The sequence below is a fragment of the Xenopus laevis genome, chromosome 2L, assembly GCF_017654675.1.
Source record: "Xenopus laevis strain J_2021 chromosome 2L, Xenopus_laevis_v10.1, whole genome shotgun sequence".
Classification (NCBI taxonomy): Eukaryota; Metazoa; Chordata; class Amphibia; order Anura; family Pipidae; genus Xenopus; species Xenopus laevis.
Genome location: NC_054373.1, coordinates 48,415,367 through 48,432,880, shown reverse-complemented (window position 1 = coordinate 48,432,880; position 17,514 = coordinate 48,415,367). Strand labels below are relative to the sequence as shown.

At 39.3% G+C, this 17,514-nt stretch overlaps 1 protein-coding gene across 2 annotated transcripts in view; it reads right to left on the bottom strand.

Annotated features, from left to right (window-relative positions):
• Positions 1-17,514, bottom strand: part of LOC108708040 (small G protein signaling modulator 2) — a 182,540-nt gene that overhangs the window by 21,274 nt on the left and 143,752 nt on the right. Inside the window, exons 10-12 of one of the 2 annotated variants that reach the window (XM_018246316.2) lie at positions 16,363-16,526; positions 14,524-14,656; positions 4,933-5,067 (exon numbers count right to left, since the gene is read on the bottom strand). In XM_018246316.2, coding sequence (XP_018101805.1) covers positions 4,933-5,067; positions 14,524-14,656; positions 16,363-16,526 — 432 coding nt within the window. The remainder of the gene's footprint in view (positions 1-4,932; positions 5,068-14,523; positions 14,657-16,362; positions 16,527-17,514) is intronic. The other variant, XM_041581838.1, reaches the window with a different exon arrangement.

Here is a 17,514-nt window from a genome sequence, read left to right as displayed (position 1 = left end):
ATCATTGTAAAAGGTGAATGGGGCAATTTTGTTGGGGCAACTAGTATCCTCGGGAGCAGTGAAGAGTCTAATTGTTACTGTAAGTAATTAAAGGTGGCCATTTATCAGAGAGTTGGGGTTAGTTGGTTTTAAGCAAAAATAAATAAATATAAATAGGTATTAGTAATAGTGAGAATCAGGATATTGCTGTCATACTAATGTCACATGTTATTTGTTCAGATTAGGGATGCACCAAATCCAGCATTCGGTTCGGAATTCGGCCGAATCCTTCTGCCTGGCCGAACTGAATCTGAATCCTAATTGGCATATGGTGGGGAAGGAAATCTAGTGACTTTTTGTCACAAAACAAGGAAGTAAATTTTTTTTCCCCTTCCCACCCCTAATTTGCATTTGCAAATTAGGATTTGGGTTCAGTTCGATATGTGGTCGAATTTTTTGCGAAGTATACGGGGTTCAGCTGAATCGGTGCATCCCTAGTTCAGATGGCAACATCCTAGTCTAGATGATGTGGGTTCAGATAGTGTTTATATACCATTTTTACATAAGTCCTACTGAATTAGGTTTGGTCAAAAAGGGGGCATTTCTTTCCTGTAAAGAAAGTGTCTATGTCCCTTGAATGGAAATATAACAATCAGCTCACAGTCGCAGAAACTACTTTACTCTAATGTATATTCCTCCACTAAAAGGGGCACGCTTAACAAATGCAGCTGCTTTTGCCTGACAGCATCCATAGTATAATGAAATAGAGTATGATTATAAATCATTTTCAATTTTTTAAATTTAGACAAAGTTACAGACACTTTTCTGCTTCATGATTTCCTGTTGTACATGGGCCTGTCTACTTTCTTCCAGCCCTTTGACTCTTACGGTCACTCTGCGCTGGCTAAAATGAAAAATCGCAAGCCCTAATTGCACGCATCGATTCATTTTCCGAAGTTGTCCGAAGTTTCCTCGTGAGGCAACTTTGGGCGACTTCAGAAAACGAATCGCCGATTGTGATTAGCGCTGGCGATTTTTCATTTTAGCCAGCGCAGAGTGAGGGAAGGCGTTTGGGTAGATTAGTCGCCACAAAGACGAGGCGAGACGATTCTCCCCAAAACGCCCAGTGTGACCTTACCCTTAATCTTAGTAGCTTGACCCCTAAAGCCTAATAGTTCACACGAGTTATTTGTTTCCCAGGAGGTTGTTCGCAAGAGCCATTAGCAGAACAAATTATGTTAGCAGAGAGAAATATTCTTGAAATTAAAAATTGACTATAGAGGCTTCAAAGCCGGCTAATGCCAGTGTATGTTCCAAAGTATCTCTAGTTCCCCAACCTTCCTATCAATGAAACCTGATACGTTTGGCCTTCCAGCTCTCTCCATGACGTGAATTAGGTTGTGAAAGTGTAGGGGTGCTTCTAAATGATTATACACTGTGAACCTTAAGTATCTGGTTGACACTCAAGATTATACAGAGACTTGTTATTTATGTACAAGGTCAAATTAAAATGACCCATCATATAAAAAAGAGTGAAATTTCGCACAAGTGCATGAAAAATAAAATAAAAAAATAAAATGTATGGGGAAAAACACAAAGAAGGAAATTCCAAGTGATTTGTGCACAATTATATCCAGTACCAGCTACAGTACAACAAATATTTTTGGCAAGCAGGCATCAAATATTATAGCTTAAGCAGACAAAAGCCAAAGTTACCCCTTCCCCTTTAGGGTCACATTTACATTCAGGAATGTTTGTGCTCTTTGCTGTGCTCAGAGCTATAAGTGAGGTACAATAAGATCCTCACAGCCCCCAGCTGTAAAATCCTAGCAGAGTGATATAAACCAGAATATTTGTTGCATTTTGGTGTCGGGGAAGGGGGATAAAATAGGCAGGCATAAAAATGAAAATGAGATTACAGCAATAAAATAACATGCAAGCAAGTCTGCATTGAAATAAGAAAAAATGCAAAAGAAAGCTTCTAAACATTAATGAAAAAATGCTCTTCACCTTAATTCTTCATGGAATGAGCTGGATGGCCAGAAAATTGTAGCAAAATTGCAGCAAAATATTCTATATATATATATAACTTAAATAGAATGTGTGTATAGAGAAGAAAACTCTTTCACTCTGCGCTACAATTCTTTGGACTGCCCTTACTTTAAATATTTTTCACGGGCCCCGGAATTCAAACATTATTAAAAAAAAATAAACACATAAAATCATTGAAAAAGAAAGATAAAGTTAACAAAAAAAGGAAATCAGAACCCCACAGAGCCTAAGGATCCAGATGAAAGGTACCGGAGTCGTTGAAGAATTATAAGTGAACAGCATCTTCATTATTTTGTTCCATTCATCAATTGTTTGGATAGCTGCAAGATTAGCCACATGCAAAGGTCGAGCATGTTGCAGACAACAGCAGACAAGGGCAAGCAAACCCTGCAAGCAACGGGGATGTCATTATCGGGAGGCACAATGTACGTACATGGCAATTAGTTTAATTAATGATCTTCTTTTCTTGTCCAAATGCAGAATATTTAATTGCAGATTAACAACTAAAAGGGAAAAGTCTACTCTTTTGTATAATAAAAGTGGATGTTCCATGTGCAATGTGCTGGCAGCTGCTATATTGCTTACCAATCAAAGTTCTGTCCCACTTGGATCTGGAGTAACTCATCTGAGGAAAGCAATATGGCACCACTAAAGAATACGCCACCAGACAATTGTGATAAAATAAAAGTTATATATATATATGAAGAATAGCTTTTCCCTTTAATGAGCATAGTACATTAGTTATACATGGTGATATTCTGCTTGTTGTAGTAATTCCTTTCATAACCACAAGGCTATGCAAAAGGTAAATATCTCAAATAAGAAGCCAAAGGCATGATGGTTTAGTCTGACTGCTGAATCCTTTTTTTACAACCTTAATCTTGGGAGCGGGCACTTTTTACTGTATATTTCCTCATATTAAGGGTTTAGAGAACACAACCAAAGGGGAACTAACATCTAAAAAAGAAAATGTCAGCTTTTAATTAACCCACCTGTCCTTCAACTCTACCAGGGAGCCGCATTACAATTCATACTATACTTAATCATGAAAATCCCAGTTGGTATAACTCAATATTGGAATTATGAGGAATTATGAGTTTCAAATTAAAGAAATCTATGAAAAATATTGGTTATTCATAAAATAAATTTATTGATCTCACAAATATATAGAAGCTGAGTCAGGAGACACCTAATTAAAGGGAGATGACTGCAAAAGGGAAAAATGTGATATTTAGCAACTGGATAAAAGTCAGACATGGTTACTGAAATGCCTGCATCATCCTGAATAACTTTCAGCCTAAACATGGTGAAGTCTGCAAGACTATACGGCTCATGTACGGCCGTGCACACAGCTGCGGTCCCCACAATTTCTCCACATTCTTTTATTAAAGGTACTTGCAGCAAAATTAGCTCCTTCAGTTTAGTTGCACTCTGTTCCATTCAGTACTTGCTGATTTTCATTTCAAGTCAAGTGCTGCTGCGCCTACTGCTGCAGGATGACCCTGGACTTTCCACCTTCCAGGCCATAGCTCCAGGGTTCCCTCAATGCTCTGTGTCAATTGGCACCGAAAGTATAGGGAGCACGTAACCTGCATGCCACCGGAAATGGCACCAGGTAGACTTCAAAAATATTTGGAGCAGTTGCACCCGACTGGCAGCAAACCACTCACACTGTTGAATTTATTTTTGGGAATTGGACGCTCTTGCGACTGCAATGAGGCTGGCACTCTTGGAAAAAATGCTGTATTGTTGGGGAAAAAATAGATTGCACTCAGAACTGCACTTTACTGACTGCACTTGCGCCCTTATATTTGTTTCTCTGCTACAGAATAATTGCCCTTCCTGGTTCCAGTATCAAGGCAAGTCTGTTCTGTTATCAGCCAATAGGATGGATTTCTGTATAAGGTGCAGTTAAACAGGCCAATGTGACTGGCAAAGACAACAGTTTTGGGCCCATGCACAGACTTTTACGCATGTGTGCATATCATTAAACTAAAATAATTATTGATGACAACATGTCAAATAGCACACGTGGGTTTTATTCCTTGAGGTTTTTTTCAGGACAAAATAGGTTAACAATCCCCTGTTTTTGCCATGACTCAAATTATTTCTTCCTTACTATGATTTAAGCTTACTGAGAAGCATATTTCTATGAACCCTTCCTGTGATACAGAGAGCAAGGAATCTGCCCTTGGCCAAGTTGAACTTTCATTTTAAAGAATTCCAAAAAATAGACAAAGAAAACTGAAATCGGTGCACTTCAAATGTCAGCTTCTCTAAAGCTATTTATATTGCAAGATCAACATTTACTGTATATCCTATCCTATATATTTATCTTTTTTCCCTATCATTAACATTGGGATCAGCCATCATTTTTACCGGCCAGGTAGCAACCCTAACTGTACATTAGCTATAGTTTAATGGATTATTCCATTGTGATCCAGAGCTAGCACCATTAGTGTAAAAGTTCCAAAAACCTTTGTTGCAGAGCTGGGCATCTCCCATTATTCTCCACCAACTCAGCAAAGAATACTGGGAATAGCAATTGTGTTACACTTTAAGTGCCATATATTGACTTTTGTCTTCCCCTGGGCCCCCTAATGTGGTAACAAACACTGACTCTCCTCATTTTGATAGCTTACAAGTCATCCTATATTGCACTAACATTAAAACCTTCCATTATCACTCTAGTATAGTTTTAGATGATGATGTGTTAAGTAACCTACTGTCAGCAGTACAGAGTAAACCAACAAAGGCACACAATGAATACAATGATACAGAATCTTCCTTGGTAAATTTATGCCCGATAATGGCACCACAGTTGCTGTGATCTGTTGAGTGGGGGCATTGTCTTATCACAGCATGACGCAGGGAGGTTTAAAATGGAAACTGGATAAAAACCTTTCATCGTATTAGGAGCTGTGAGGTTCCGAGAGGAGATCATGGATAGCATGGCGTGAAGCCTATCTTCTTCTTCTTCATCATCATCAACAGAGACCGAACGACTGGCAGCTAAGTGGTGGTAGTTAATAGTAACTGCTTTACCAAATAGTGGAGGGAAGAAAGGAGTGCAAAACAAACAAAATGAAAGAGACAGCTGTAAAGGTTGATTTGACCAGTCAATCCAGTTTATTCAAAGTTGAAATTTCAGCCCACAACCTAAATTTCCTTTGTTTGTAGTACAGAAAACCGGACATGTTCATGTTTCAAATAGGGGCAGAAGTCTTATGCTGTCTCTCAAGCTTTCTCTTTATTTCGGTCCACGTCTGGGACCTTTATCAAGAAAGTATATTTTGAAAGAAAAATCCTGGTGTGCATCAGCATTCTATTACTATATAAGCCGTTCTGTCTTGCACCCAGGTGAAAGCTTTTTTGAAGTGTGTGCTCAAGCCTTTGTGTGTATATATATATATATATATATATATATATATATATATATATATATATATATATATATATAATGCGTGGTTTCTGCACAGTGAATAAGAAACAGTGAATATTTGAAGTGACATTTGTACGAGCTACGTAAAAAAAGGCGATTTATTGTCTACTATTGTCTAGGCCAGTGATCCTCAACCATTGGCTCACCAACCCATTGGATGTTGCTCCCAGTGGACTCAAAGTAGGAGCTCATTTCTGAATTCCATGCAAGTTTTGGTTGCATAAAAACCAGGTATACTGCCAAGCAGAACCTCATTTGACTGTCAGTCAAAAAATAGCCAAAAACAGCCCATATTTGTCAGCCCCATGAATGTTTTTCAGCTTGTGGTGCTCCTCAACTCTTTTTACAATTGATTCTGACTCATGGGTAAAAAGGTCAGAAAGGTGGCATTCTTCAACATAAAACACCATATCCCCTTGCACACAGTTATTACTTGAGTTACTGTAACCACTGCCATCAAACAGGAACCATTTCTTGAGATGTTTTGTTGATCTATTACCTTACGTCTATATTGCTATTGTTTGTAACTTTGATTTTAATTCTGCATCATCAAGTTCTCTCTTTCTTTTCTATTTTATTATGTTCTGCTCTTTAATTTTCTGTTCTATTTTCCTTTTTCATTTGCTTACAAATTGTGTCCTGTTCCCACTTCTGATGTCTCTATAATAAGGAGCAGATTGTAGATTAGAATGTTCTTTGGTGATGTACTAAACGCAGGAAAATCCTAGTTCTATTTAAAGGAGATACTTTGTTCAGGATCTTTGGCCTCACAGAAAAAGGTACTGGGTCTTATTAGGAGGCAAAGGAAAAACCAAAGTACAATCACAATGCTTACTGCCCTGTAGTTCTGCATTCTTCTGAATGACACATTTGGATTCTCACAATACACAGTGAAAGCATTCTGTGTCTGGAAAATTCTGTCAGTATTTTCTGTTTTGCAGTTATGGAGTTGGGTGCTAAGCAGAATAGCATTTTTTAAACCACCAGCATTTTTGTGCTTGAAATATAGTTAACTTCTACTTCGATCCTCGGCACAGCATCATGATTTTCAGATAGCGACATCACATTATTTTCTATTTTGCTTTAATAGTTAATTGTCAAAGGGGGCATGGTCTTACATCGGGGAAATGGGAATTAATTAATGGAATTATATGGATTAGCCCCAGATGCATGAATAAATAAATATTCAAAATAACTGTACTCGTATACTAAGCACAATTCAGCAGGATAGAGTATATTAGTGTATAAAGTCGAACTGATTAATCAAGGAGATTTTTAACCACAGTCCTCCTTGACAGGCCATCATTATATCAGCCCAAGGTACTCATATGATGGACACTATATTGTGGCCCCAGTCTCCTTACTTGACTCAAGAAATTGTAAAATAAATGCTGGATGTAGGCTACCCTCAGCATTCCCTTGTTGGCTAGAGAAAAGCTAGAGAAAACAGGAAGTACCTTCTTTAAGCAAGTGTGGAATATCACTTCCTTCCTTCCACTTCCATGTGAATTGTCTTTGACTGTGGTGCTGCGTTTCACCTTTCATGTACTGATTTTAATGAAGGGTAATGGCACACCAGGAGATTAATCGCTGCTTCTCTGGGCAACTAATCTCCTGCACTCTCAAGTAAAAACTTTCCCATAGACAATAATGTGAATCGCTGCTGGTAAAACCCATGTGTCACTTCAGTCTCCCAAAATCACTTGAAGTTGATACAAGAGGAAACTTCATGCGATTTTGGGAGAATGGAGCGATACATGGGTTTTTACCACCAACGATTCACATTATTGGCTATGGGAAATCTTACTGGAGATTACAGGAGATTAGTCGCTGTCAGAAGCAGAGATTTATCACTAGCTATTAATCTCCTCGTGTGTCACTGCCCTAAATCCACGAAATATGGGGTAAGAGAACACTAAAATGCAGAAAATGAAGGCACGGACTTTTGGGGACAACCCCCTTCCTCAGGTAAAAAGTAATCGAATGATAATGGATATTAACAGAACATTATTTTTGAACAGCAGTGATATGTAAATGACGAAGACCCTACATGACTACAGCAATTAAAAAAAACATATGGCTAATGCAAACAAGGATATTCACTACTTTGGTTCTGTACCCAAGTCTACTAGTCCTTATTAATGTACGTAATAAGACCCACTGTTGCAATTCAGTTTTTGTTAAACTACAACTCCAGGAATCCTTCAGCTTCTAAGTAAAGGGTTGCAGCTGTGGAAAGCCACAGGCTGACAATTGTCAGCCTGTGGCTTTCCACAGCTGCAATGGTCTCTCTATGAGCTTTATGGTCTCTCTATTACATTATTATTCAAAGTTAAAGGTAACTGGAGCCTATAACAAAGTTAAGGTGCATGAGAAAGAACCTTCTAGGTTCCATGGCATGATCCTTCTTCTCAAAGCAATGGTGTAGTTCATGTAGAGCATCATGTTTTAAAGGTTTCAGAAAATTGATGCACATGTACATCTGTGCCATGCCACCTGAAGTGGGTCTGTGCATATGCTAAACCACAGAAACACAGAATAGGGGGAATTATACCAGTAGCATCTGGATGGTAAGTAAAAAGATGGATCTATCTTACAAGGCACAGGGCTGTTGGGCATGGAAACAGACACACCAGCTCTTTGCCCTTATAAAAGCTTTAAACATTTTCTTGCAAATGAGAAGGAATTCAGCTTCCCCATTAAAAGGAAGAGGCTGACCTTACTGTGGAGTCGAGCATTGAGATACCATACAACTAACATTCTTCCCTTCAGGCAAAACCCTGCTAAGAATGCTGTGGCATACATCAAACATGAACGTAGCATTCCTTGCCTCTCTATATATGAAATGAATAATAACAATTATTAAATAAGTCATTTTGATGGAAAATGCAGAGCCACTGTAGCGCACAAGCCAGCAGGGTATAATGTATACAGCTAAACTCTTCTTTATTATACTGAATATCCTATTGATTTTGCTATGTTTTTCATTGCAGTTGGTTTCTAAGAATTGTGTTAGTGTAATAAATCAAACTGGCCATGAGGGGAAAACATATATGTCAGTGGGAAATGTTTCCTGCCTTAAAGTAAGGCTAACACAAACACTGCTCATCTATATATTTCCATATATATATATATATATATATATATATAGTAAAGAATGGACCCGCACTCCAATGTTCTTAGTGAAAAAAATTTTGTGTTTTATTCACAATGCATATCCAACGTTTCGGTCCACGTTGGGACCTTTCTCAAGGATAAATGGCATTTTCACAAACAGTGCTTAAATCCCTTTAGAATTGGCGCCAAGTATGACGTCATAGGATGGAAAAACCCCAAGTTAAACATTCAGAACATTCGTATTGTGGAAAATACAAAAAGTGTAATACATACAATTCACCACTGGGTGTCACCGTAGTGTCGATGGTGGTAGTGTTCAATTGAAACAAAAGTGTCCATTACAAAGTGTCCATTCATAAAGTATTCATGAACAATCTGCAAAATTATACAAATGTATTACTTTGTTGTTTGTTTCAGGCAAATGCAAAAAAGACATTATATGTATCAACTCATATTTAATCATATTCAATAAAGTATTTTATGCAACATAAATCAGCTACAAAGTGCTTTCATGTATTTTCTATATATATAAATTGCCTTATGTTTTGCTTGCCTATGCACGATGGTAACAGGGGATACCTATCTATTCGAGGAAACAGTTAAGCAACAATTGCCCATTAAGGCCTTTTGGTGTCACGCATTCGAGTTCATGTATCCAAAAGGCTTCTCTTTGCAGGAGTACCTTATTGCTATCACCCCCTCTTGTCCTAGCCGGTACATGTTCGATTGGCATGCATCTGAATGCTGCAGGGCTGTGTTTTGCCTCTGCCCAGTGTCGGGCTACTAGCTGCTGGGCAATATCCTGTTTTTTACCCATTGCTTTAATTTCCCTTTCAGGGTCTAGTGCGGCCCTAATGCTTGCTCTATGCATGCCAATTCTTTCTTTGAGCATTCTAACTGTCTTCCCACAGTAGATTAGCCCACAGGGACATTTGATTATGTACACCACTAGTGTGGTTGTGCATGTCATCCTATGTCTGATGCTGTATCTTTTCCCTGTGCGTGGGTGCAAAAATTCATTACCCAAGATAAGGCTACTGCACATGACACATCCTGAGCACTTATATACACCTGGTCGAGGTGAGAGGAAATGTTGTGTGCTAGGGCTGGTATACTTATCCAACGGATCTGAGGGGCTTAAAATCTCTTTTAGAGAACTCCCTCTCCGGTAACTGAATTTGGGTCTATGTGGTAATTTTTTGCCCAACATATCCTCACTTTTGACCAGTTCCCAATGCTTTAGCACACATTCACGCGTAAATCTGGAACTTTCACCATATTGACACACATAATACATGTCATTTTCAACGCTCTGTCTGTTAGTAGTACTGGTCTGTCGTAGAACTTCATCTCGATCTAGGCTCAATGCCCACTCTTTTGTGCTCTCAATCAGAGTATTAGGATAACCCCTTAGCAGGAATTTTTTGCACATTTTATCTATATCCTCCACCCTAGATCTAATACTGCTGGTCGTGGAAGAAGTGGGCCGGGAATTACGATCCGTCAGAAGTGAGCTTAACACTTTTGAAGTGGCTAATACTACCATCTTGTCAAGCGACAAAGACACAGACTGGCCTGGTAAACTGGATGTCCAGATCGCTAAATATAAAGCTGAACTACTTGCCTTTAAAAATTCGAAGAAGCTGAAAGTGCAGCAGGATTACAAGGAGGGCGCGATCTATCGGTGGCAGCAAGCAGGCGCACTAGGACCCAGGAGAAGGAGGACGGATTGGCGCACGCGCAGACCTGCATACAGGAGAGACGGCAGTGGAACCGGCAGCAGGACATCAGACAGCGGAAGCGGAAGGAGCAGATCCGGATCACCACAGGACAGTTCAGCGCAACCGCCAGCACCATCTTCAGCCCCTTTTTTAGGGGAACATTCACAAGGGCAGAGCGAAGGGCTCCAGCGGCACAACAGCGCAGGAAAGCCACCCGCAGGGGCAAGAGGACCGGCCACAGCAGCACCGGTTACAACACGCTCACAACAGACCCTAAAGCACAAGAGGAAGATATGATCTTCAATTTATCGGCTTATCGTCTAACAGCAGCTGAGAAGACTGTACTACAGAAAGGACTAGGATTCGTCCCCTCGGTGAGTTTAACCCCTTTTACTCATACTATAGACAATTATAAGTTTTCAAGGCAGCTGCGCCTTAAGGAGCGTTTTGAGCAGGACAAGGGGCTAAGGGAGTTGAACTGTAACTCCCTACAACACGAGGAGCGGATAGAACTGACTGATAATATGACTACTAAAGGGGCATTACCTACCATGTATGTGAACAATGAGACTGCTAGGCGCTTCAAACTTAAAAGTGACTTTGACCCCATTAGCACCAATCCCTCAATTAAGACTTTTAACCGTATGCTGGATATGGAAATGTCGGCTTGGGATAAAACAAAAAAAGTGAGCAGAGGAAACCTATCATTTGAGCATAGAAATGCATTGAAATCCCTAAAAATGAATAAAGAAATAATCATTAGAAAGGCTGACAAAGGTGGTGGGATAGTAGTGCTTGACTACAAGTATTACAAAGATGAATTGATGTCACAGCTTACTGATGAAATGAATTACGAAAAATTGACTCATGATCCCACTAATACATTTCATGATGAATTGAAAAATATCTTGGAAACTGGACTTAATGAAGGATATATTTCTAAAGCCATGTTTGATTATTTTTTGCCGAGATTTCCTGTCAGACCGGTTATTTACACTTTGCCAAAAGTACACAAAAATTTAGTTGCACCTCCGGGAAGACCTATAATATCTTCCAATGGCTCGCTTAACGAAAAAATAGCTGAATTTGTAGACTATCACCTCCAGCCGTGTGTACAGCAGATAGGCAGCTATCTGAAAGATACAAATGATTTTCTGAAGGTTGTGAGGAGTATAGATTTACCCACATCAGAGCTAACCCTAGTTACAATGGATGTACAAAGCTTATACACGTGCATACCACATGAACAGGGAATTGAGTCAGTACGCAGACTGATTACAGATAATGAGCACTATACTGGACCCCCATGTGAGTTTATCCTATCCCTGTTGCGGTTCATCCTGTATAAAAACTACTTTAGGTTTGAGAAGCAGTTTTTTCTGCAGCGCACAGGGACAGCAATGGGATCAAAAGTGGCACCTGCGTATGCTAATGCGTTCATGCATGTGTATGAGAATGAATGTGTCTTAGGTCATGAGCTATTCAGGAGATATGGCGCCTTTTACAGGCGCTATATCGACGATATATTCTTTGTATGGACGGGTTCCGTGGAACTACTTGAAAGCTGGGTTGCATATTTGAATAATCTGACTAACCCAGTTAAGTTGACCTTAAATCACAATAATGATCATATAGAGTTTTTGGATGTAAAAATATATAAGGTTAATAACACCTTGCAAACTAGCATATATGTAAAACCCACAGACAGGAACACTCTGGTGCATTACCAGAGTAACCACCCCAGGCACCTGTTAGATTCATTGCCAAAATCCCAGCTACTGAGGGTAATACGGATCGACAGTGAGGAGGACAAGAGGGTGGAGGATATAGATAAAATGTGCAAAAAATTCCTGCTAAGGGGTTATCCTAATACTCTGATTGAGAGCACAAAAGAGTGGGCATTGAGCCTAGATCGAGATGAAGTTCTACGACAGACCAGTACTACTAACAGACAGAGCGTTGAAAATGACATGTATTATGTGTGTCAATATGGTGAAAGTTCCAGATTTACGCGTGAATGTGTGCTAAAGCATTGGGAACTGGTCAAAAGTGAGGATATGTTGGGCAAAAAATTACCACATAGACCCAAATTCAGTTACCGGAGAGGGAGTTCTCTAAAAGAGATTTTAAGCCCCTCAGATCCGTTGGATAAGTATACCAGCCCTAGCACACAACATTTCCTCTCACCTCGACCAGGTGTATATAAGTGCTCAGGATGTGTCATGTGCAGTAGCCTTATCTTGGGTAATGAATTTTTGCACCCACGCACAGGGAAAAGATACAGCATCAGACATAGGATGACATGCACAACCACACTAGTGGTGTACATAATCAAATGTCCCTGTGGGCTAATCTACTGTGGGAAGACAGTTAGAATGCTCAAAGAAAGAATTGGCATGCATAGAGCAAGCATTAGGGCCGCACTAGACCCTGAAAGGGAAATTAAAGCAATGGGTAAAAAACAGGATATTGCCCAGCAGCTAGTAGCCCGACACTGGGCAGAGGCAAAACACAGCCCTGCAGCATTCAGATGCATGCCAATCGAACATGTACCGGCTAGGACAAGAGGGGGTGATAGCAATAAGGTACTCCTGCAAAGAGAAGCCTTTTGGATACATGAACTCGAATGCGTGACACCAAAAGGCCTTAATGGGCAATTGTTGCTTAACTGTTTCCTCGAATAGATAGGTATCCCCTGTTACCATCGTGCATAGGCAAGCAAAACATAAGGCAATTTATATATATAGAAAATACATGAAAGCACTTTGTAGCTGATTTATGTTGCATAAAATACTTTATTGAATATGATTAAATATGAGTTGATACATATAATGTCTTTTTTGCATTTGCCTGAAACAAACAACAAAGTAATACATTTGTATAATTTTGCAGATTGTTCATGAATACTTTATGAATGGACACTTTGTAATGGACACTTTTGTTTCAATTGAACACTACCACCATCGACACTACGGTGACACCCAGTGGTGAATTGTATGTATTACACTTTTTGTATTTTCCACAATACGAATGTTCTGAATGTTTAACTTGGGGTTTTTCCATCCTATGACGTCATACTTGGCGCCAATTCTAAAGGGATTTAAGCACTGTTTGTGAAAATGCCATTTATCCTTGAGAAAGGTCCCAACGTGGACCGAAACGTTGGATATGCATTGTGAATAAAACACAAATTTTTTTTCACTAAGAACATTGGAGTGCGGGTCCATTCTTTACTACATATGCAAAAAACTTGACCAACGCACCCATCATCTAAGAAATCCGGTAAGAGTGCGCTCACCACAATTGACTTTATATATATATATATATATATGGGTAGGCCACCATATAACTTGCCATGGCTTGAAATGATCAATAGATAGCAGCAGCAAGAGTGCAAATATAATGCAATTATTAATAGGGGGCTATATCTATTATTGTCTATGAAGAATTTTCATGCCCTAATGTTGAACTATTTCCATGATAACTGCTACTCATATGGATGTTACTATGTGAGAAAGTATTATCACAGTAAATTATGGTGCAAAATTGCACTGCTTAGTGTTCATTGCCTTGGCACTTGTGTCTAGGGCATTGCTGTGCTCTGCCCATGGCAACGGACTAGAAAACTGGTGCAGGGTGCAGAAAACAGGCTGAACTTTGTGTCTGCTGGCACTCCCTAACTAAAGTTGTTCTTTAAATCTTTTATTGCAAATGAGAACCAATTTGGCTTCTTCATTAGAATGTAGAGAATGCCTAACTGCATCACTGTGACCAGCAAGCCTAAGAAACAATGAAAGCTTAGGCAAGACTGCTGCTGCTGGTACATTGGCAGTTGTAATGGCCAAACTGTTCTAGAATGCACCTTCCTTACAGTTGTCATAGGCAATGCATTTCTAATGTCAAGAGACCAGGAAGTGGGATTCAACAGATATGGGCTTTTTGATTGGTGCTGCTTGCCCCAAGTCAAGCCAGTAACTCATTGATGGAAGCTATGGGTGGAAAATAACTATACATTCACATGTGCATATTCCTTTTCATTCTTTAGAAAGTTAAACATTGCAGTTGGGTCTAATAAATTAATTTAAATTCACATTTCTTTAATTAAAATAATAGTTTCCTTTGTGTGTGTTGATAAGGTCATTCTCAGTAAGGCTAATATGGGTTGTGCCCTCCAAAAAAATATTGAAGACAAAAAAAAATGCCATTGCTTACTGTTATCATGCTTGTGACCTGCATAGATGATTCTGAAGACATAATCTGTAGTTACTTCTTCAACCACATTTTCATCAAAGTCAACTGACTTGTTGGAGCTGTTCCTTTTCCGGAGTTTGGGAAATACCTTCCCCTGTAAACAAAAGCATTTTAGAACAGTGTTGTATGAACCATAATTAACCTCTCAATTAATTGAGCATCTACAACACAATATTCACTTGAACACTATTGCACTACAGTGAGTGGTGTCCCCACCAATATGACTTGAGAAATCAGGAAACATTTAAATGTAGTTTGCTGTGCTACACAAATTGCAGATAGATTACACTGCAGTGCAGGTCAGTTCTTCTAGGCAGTCTTTCTGGCACAGACTTGTGCAGCAAAGAGCCTTTTGCACAATTACAAGACTACAACTACATGGGTTCCCAGTGTGCATAAATCATCTCAAAGATAAGGGTAAAAACAAATGTTTACTTGTTCCATGGTGGCCAACCAGACCAATCTTACTTAAAGGAGAAGGGAAGCTACGGAGGCATTTTATTGCCAATAGATTAGCTGCAATAGTGCAAGCTAGAATGCTATATTTATTCTGTAGAATGTTTTACCATACCTGAGTAAAAAGCTCTAGAAGCTCTCTGTTTGGTTACAATAGCAGCTGCAGTATTAGCTTGGTGGGACATCACTTCCTGCCTAAGTCTCTCCCTGCTCACTAATAGCTCTGGGCTCAGATTACAGCAGAGACGTGGAAGAGGAGCAAACTGAGCATGTTCACAAACCGGGGCACAGAGGTTTAAGCAGAAGTCTGATACAGAAGCCCATGTGTACACAATAGAAGGAAAGAAATGCCGTGTTTATTTTGACAGAGGACTCAGAGCAGCACTACTTTGAGGGTTTACTGGTATATTTAGGTGGACCTTTCTGATAAGGCTTATTTCTTTTTAACCATTCCTTCATCTTTAAGTATGAACCTGCCCTAAGCAACAAAAGACAATATGGGGCAAATTTACTAAAGGGCGAAGTCACTAATGCTCGCGAAAATTCGCCAGCGTGACGTCATTTCGCTACTTCGCAGATTTACTAAAGGTCGCTGTCGTAAATAGAGAAAGAGATAGACTCTAGCGGTACTTCGCTCCCTAACGCCTGGCGAATTTGCGCTCTGTCGAATGGACGTAACTATGCAAATTCACCATGATGCGGATTTTACTGAACGTTACCTCTTGCGCCAGACTTGCCTTCGCCACCTCAGACCAGGCGAAATGCAATAGAGTAGATTGGACTCAAAATTTATTTTAAATATTTTCTAAGTCCCAAAAAACGCTGGCAAAACAGGGTAAATTTTTTTTGGGCTAACTCGCTCCCTACCTACATTTCCTAACATAAACTATACACTGGGCTCATGTGTAGGGCAATATAACAACTATAATTTTTTTTTATTAAGGTTTCCCGGGCTTGAACTCTAACTTCCCACCATATGCAAATTAGGCAACGCTAGCGCAACTTCGCATTGCATGGCGCAGAAACGCTAGCATAACTTCGCAAGTGTTCGGCACCCTGGACGCAACTTCGGATTTTAGTGAACTATTGTTGTCCTGGCGAATCTACGCCTGGCGAAGTGAGCGAAGCAGTCGCTGGCGAATTTTTGGAGGTTAGTAAATTTGCCCCTATATCTTGTAACCTGAGACTAAGGACTTGATCTTGTATTAAATGTTAGCCGGTAGGATAATCAGAATGAGAGTTTTACTTTCCCTCTCACTAGAGTTGAAGCCTTGGTTTTAAGATGATTCAATTAATACTGAACAGTGCTAAATAATAAAACCAACAATAATACATTACGCATACCTTCCCTCGTTGAGACCATAAGGGTGGCTCCAACTGCCCTCTGGGTAAAAGTCCATTTTCTAGGCAGGAAAGAAAAGCAAGTAGATGTCCTCCTGGAGGAAAGTGGAGTGGGGGTCTCTGGATTCCATCCTGACTAACCAGAACAAGGGTACCCCTACTGTCTGCTGTAAACAAAACCAAGGCAAAGGTAAGCTCAGTGCTTGCACCCCAAACATCACTCTAGTCACTGTTTTTACTTAATCTGAGCAAATAACAAAACATTAGCCTGAAAAGGACACATTTGGATTGAAAAATGCAAATATTAAATATATATTCAACTTGATTCACAATACCTTCAGATTAAGGGTATCCATCCTGCTGCCCCCCCCCCCTTTAGATATATAACAGCTGACCTAGCCTGACTCTTATGCATAAGCAGAAACACATCATGGAGATCAAGTACTTTTACAAGAACTTTGATGAGCATCCATAAATGTCATTATATTTTATTATAAAGAATTACAACCAAATATGGTTTCATTTCTTAGCTGTTGGAGTCAATATATTGACTCATTTGCAAGAGGTGTTTCGGTCCATTAATTCCAAACGCATCTCATATGGAGCCTATTACTACATGAAACAATTTACAGTGAAAGCACAGAATATTTGCTATATTTCTCTCTAAGTACATCTACCATTCCAATCCAAATCTGTCATCTGTGCTGCTGAGCAATGGCACCTATTACAGACTTGCAGAGGCAGAAAGGGAATAAATGTGTTCATGTTGTATATTTCCTATATTTGTACTTTTATGTAAAGCATATTTCTCATATTTGTACTTTTATGCAGAAAAATGTATATATTTTCATGCATGGAAATACATATACACGTGCATTTATTGTTTCACAAACCAAACACAATTTGCAGGAAAAGTACTTTTACATATCATATTTAAATTATTTTTTAGTAGAATTAAGGTTTGGAGATTCAAATTATGAAAAACTCCTCATCCAGAAAGCCCCAGGTCCCAAACTATAAAAAATGAAGGTCGATTGAAAACTTGCTTAGAATTAGCTGTTCTATAACATACTAAAAGTTAACTTAAATGTGAACCACCCCTTTCAGGTTTAGATATAACGCATGTTATGCATCTCAGGGACAAGCAAAATCCAT